The sequence below is a fragment of the Engraulis encrasicolus genome, chromosome 4 (assembly GCF_034702125.1).
Source record: "Engraulis encrasicolus isolate BLACKSEA-1 chromosome 4, IST_EnEncr_1.0, whole genome shotgun sequence".
Taxonomy (NCBI): domain Eukaryota; kingdom Metazoa; phylum Chordata; class Actinopteri; order Clupeiformes; family Engraulidae; genus Engraulis; species Engraulis encrasicolus.
This window is the reverse complement of record NC_085860.1, coordinates 27,902,896-27,905,395: the sequence shown is the minus strand read 5'-3', so window position 1 is coordinate 27,905,395 and position 2,500 is coordinate 27,902,896. Positions and strand designations below refer to the sequence as shown.

Below are 2,500 nucleotides of genomic sequence, written 5' to 3'. Positions count from 1 at the left end.
GCCATGGAGGCAATGGGCACCCACACGGCGCCCACCACATTTATAGCACCCACAGCCTGGGGGAAGACCCATGTGATGATGACGATGATGAAGATGAGGAGGGTTTAGAGGAGGTGGAAGATCTGGAGGGACTGGAAACGGTAGAGGAACCCGAGGAGGAGGAGGAGGAGCAGGAACTGTGTTTCCCACCCCCCATGGAGGTGGAGCCCCCTAGTGGGCTGGAGTACACCGGCATGCAGCAGGTGGAGGTGGACGTAGGCGGGGGCTGCCAGGTGTACGGCTGCACCGGGAACCACGTCAACGCCACCCTGCCACAGAACCACCTCTCCGTTGACTTCTAGTGGGCCTTTGGGTATGCCACAGAACTTGTCTGGTTACCACCAGACCTAATCACAAGTGAGATTTGTCTTTCAGATCGGAACGATTGTGTAGAACTATAGGCAGTATGGCAGTTCCCAGGCTACCACAGAACCACAGATGTATAATACTAGATGCGGCATTGACCACCCCTTTATTTTGGAATGAATGACTACAGCCATGTTAAGCCGCTGTTAACGTTGCCACAAAAAGACAAGATACCGCCGGACCAAGATGGTGGCATCAAAGGTTGGGCCACACCAAAAGACTGAATATGAAACGTGAAAGACTGAACGCTGACAGCTTTTGTTGGGCCCAGGACAAAGTCATCTGAAAGGGCCCCCCCATCCAATACATACTGTACTATACATACATACATAACATACTGTACTGAAAACCCCATTTTGGGCCCCCTCTCTCCCTGGGCCCGGGACAAATGATCCCTTTGTCCCCCGCCCCCTGTCGGCTTCCCTGCATAGAACCACCTCTCAGATGACTTCTGATTGGGGGTGGGTAGCCGTTTTATAGATTGGCCTCCTATCCCTAAGGACTCCATCCTGAGTGACAGTGTGACAAGGCCAGCGGAAGCCTGGGGTATTATCTACTGTATGAACTTCCTCCTTATTTATGGACTTCCTACTATTTGTCATAGACATACTGTATATCAGTGAGAGTTACATTGACTTACCCTGAATCTCTCTCTCTCTCTCTCTCTCTCTCTCTCTCTCTCTCTCTCTCTCTCTCTCTCTCTCTCTCTCTCTCTCCCGTGCTTTCTCTCTCTTTCTCTCTTTCTCTCTTGCTCTCTTGCTCTCTCTCTCTCTCTCTCTCTCTCTCTCTCTCTCATACACTCACACACACACTCGCACGCACACACACACACACACACACACACACACACACACACACACACACACACACACACACACACACACACACACACACACACACAGTGTTTTATTTGTCCCACCCTGATGATGTGACCTGGTAATAAAGAGTCCTTCCCTTCTTTCTCCACACTCTCCTGTTGGACCTACCATTTGTGCCTCTTGTGTTTCAGTTATAGACCAATTCCAGGTGATTTGTCTAGTTTACGGATGGTTCATCAATTAATTGGTTCGATGATTCATGACCCACTGGTTTACTGTCAACAATGAACACTTTATTGGTTACCGGTAATTTAATTTACGTACGTAAATGTCCATTGTGCCATTGTTTAATTTATTCATGAACGAATGAACCACCATTTGGTTCATTGATTCACTGGTTCATGAATAAATTAAACAATACAACAAACATTTGTTCAGTCACTCAACCAAATCATCAACCAATTGATTCATGGTCATGGACCAGTCTCTGATTCATAAACCACTACACTGGTTCATGTATCCATTATGGTTCATTGAATGTATTGATACACTGGTTCTTTTATTCACCACTGATTCTCCAGTTTATTGGTGTAAGTCAGGGACGGGCAACTTTTATGATGAGGAGGGCCACATTTTTTCATCGCCACATGACCTCAAATCTGACTGCCACTGGAGTTTGAGGTGCTGTTGGTTGCTCACTGACAGCCCATATGGTTTGGAAGGAATAGAAATGTTCTCTGTTGGCCAACAGTATAATTACAAAGGATTGATTCAGTGGTCATTAAAAAAATCTCATCATTTTTTAAATTAATGTCTTATCTATGGGCCGCACCGAGTGATGAAGTGGGCCACATGTGGCCCCTGGGCCTCCAGTTGCCCATCCCTGGTGTAAGTGGTTCAGGCAATTGGTTACCTGGTTAATTGGGTTGGTTCATTCAGAAGGCTAACAAAGAGCCAGTCACATGTTCAAACTGGCCTTCAGAGGATGACAGAATGGCAAAGGGATAACCTTTGATCCTCAGTCACGAGAGAGGTCACCAAATTGCCCAGAAATCCCAATAAGTCCTACAGAAAGTAAAACTGAACTCTCTCTCTCTCTCTCTCTCTCTCTCTCTCTCTCTCTCTCTCTCTCTCTCTCTCTCTCTCTCTCTCTCTCTCTCTCTCTCATATCAGAGGTACTTTCTGCTTGTTGTAAAAGCATCCACCCACAGCTCAGTTTCAAGGTCAGTGGTACATACACACACACACAAATATAAATCATCTTGTTTGTGTTTTAT

General features: G+C 46.5%; 1 protein-coding gene across 1 annotated transcript in view; it reads left to right on the top strand.

Moving 5' to 3' along the window:
* Positions 1-469, top strand: part of neto2b (neuropilin (NRP) and tolloid (TLL)-like 2b) — a 20,428-nt gene extending 19,959 nt beyond the window's left edge. The window contains exon 10 of the mRNA XM_063197793.1: positions 1-469. This exon is cut by the window's left edge and continues 292 nt beyond it. Within this exon, the coding sequence (XP_063053863.1) occupies positions 1-341 (341 nt within the window). The 3' untranslated portion in view covers positions 342-469.
* The last annotated feature ends 2,031 nt before the right edge of the window (positions 470-2,500 follow it).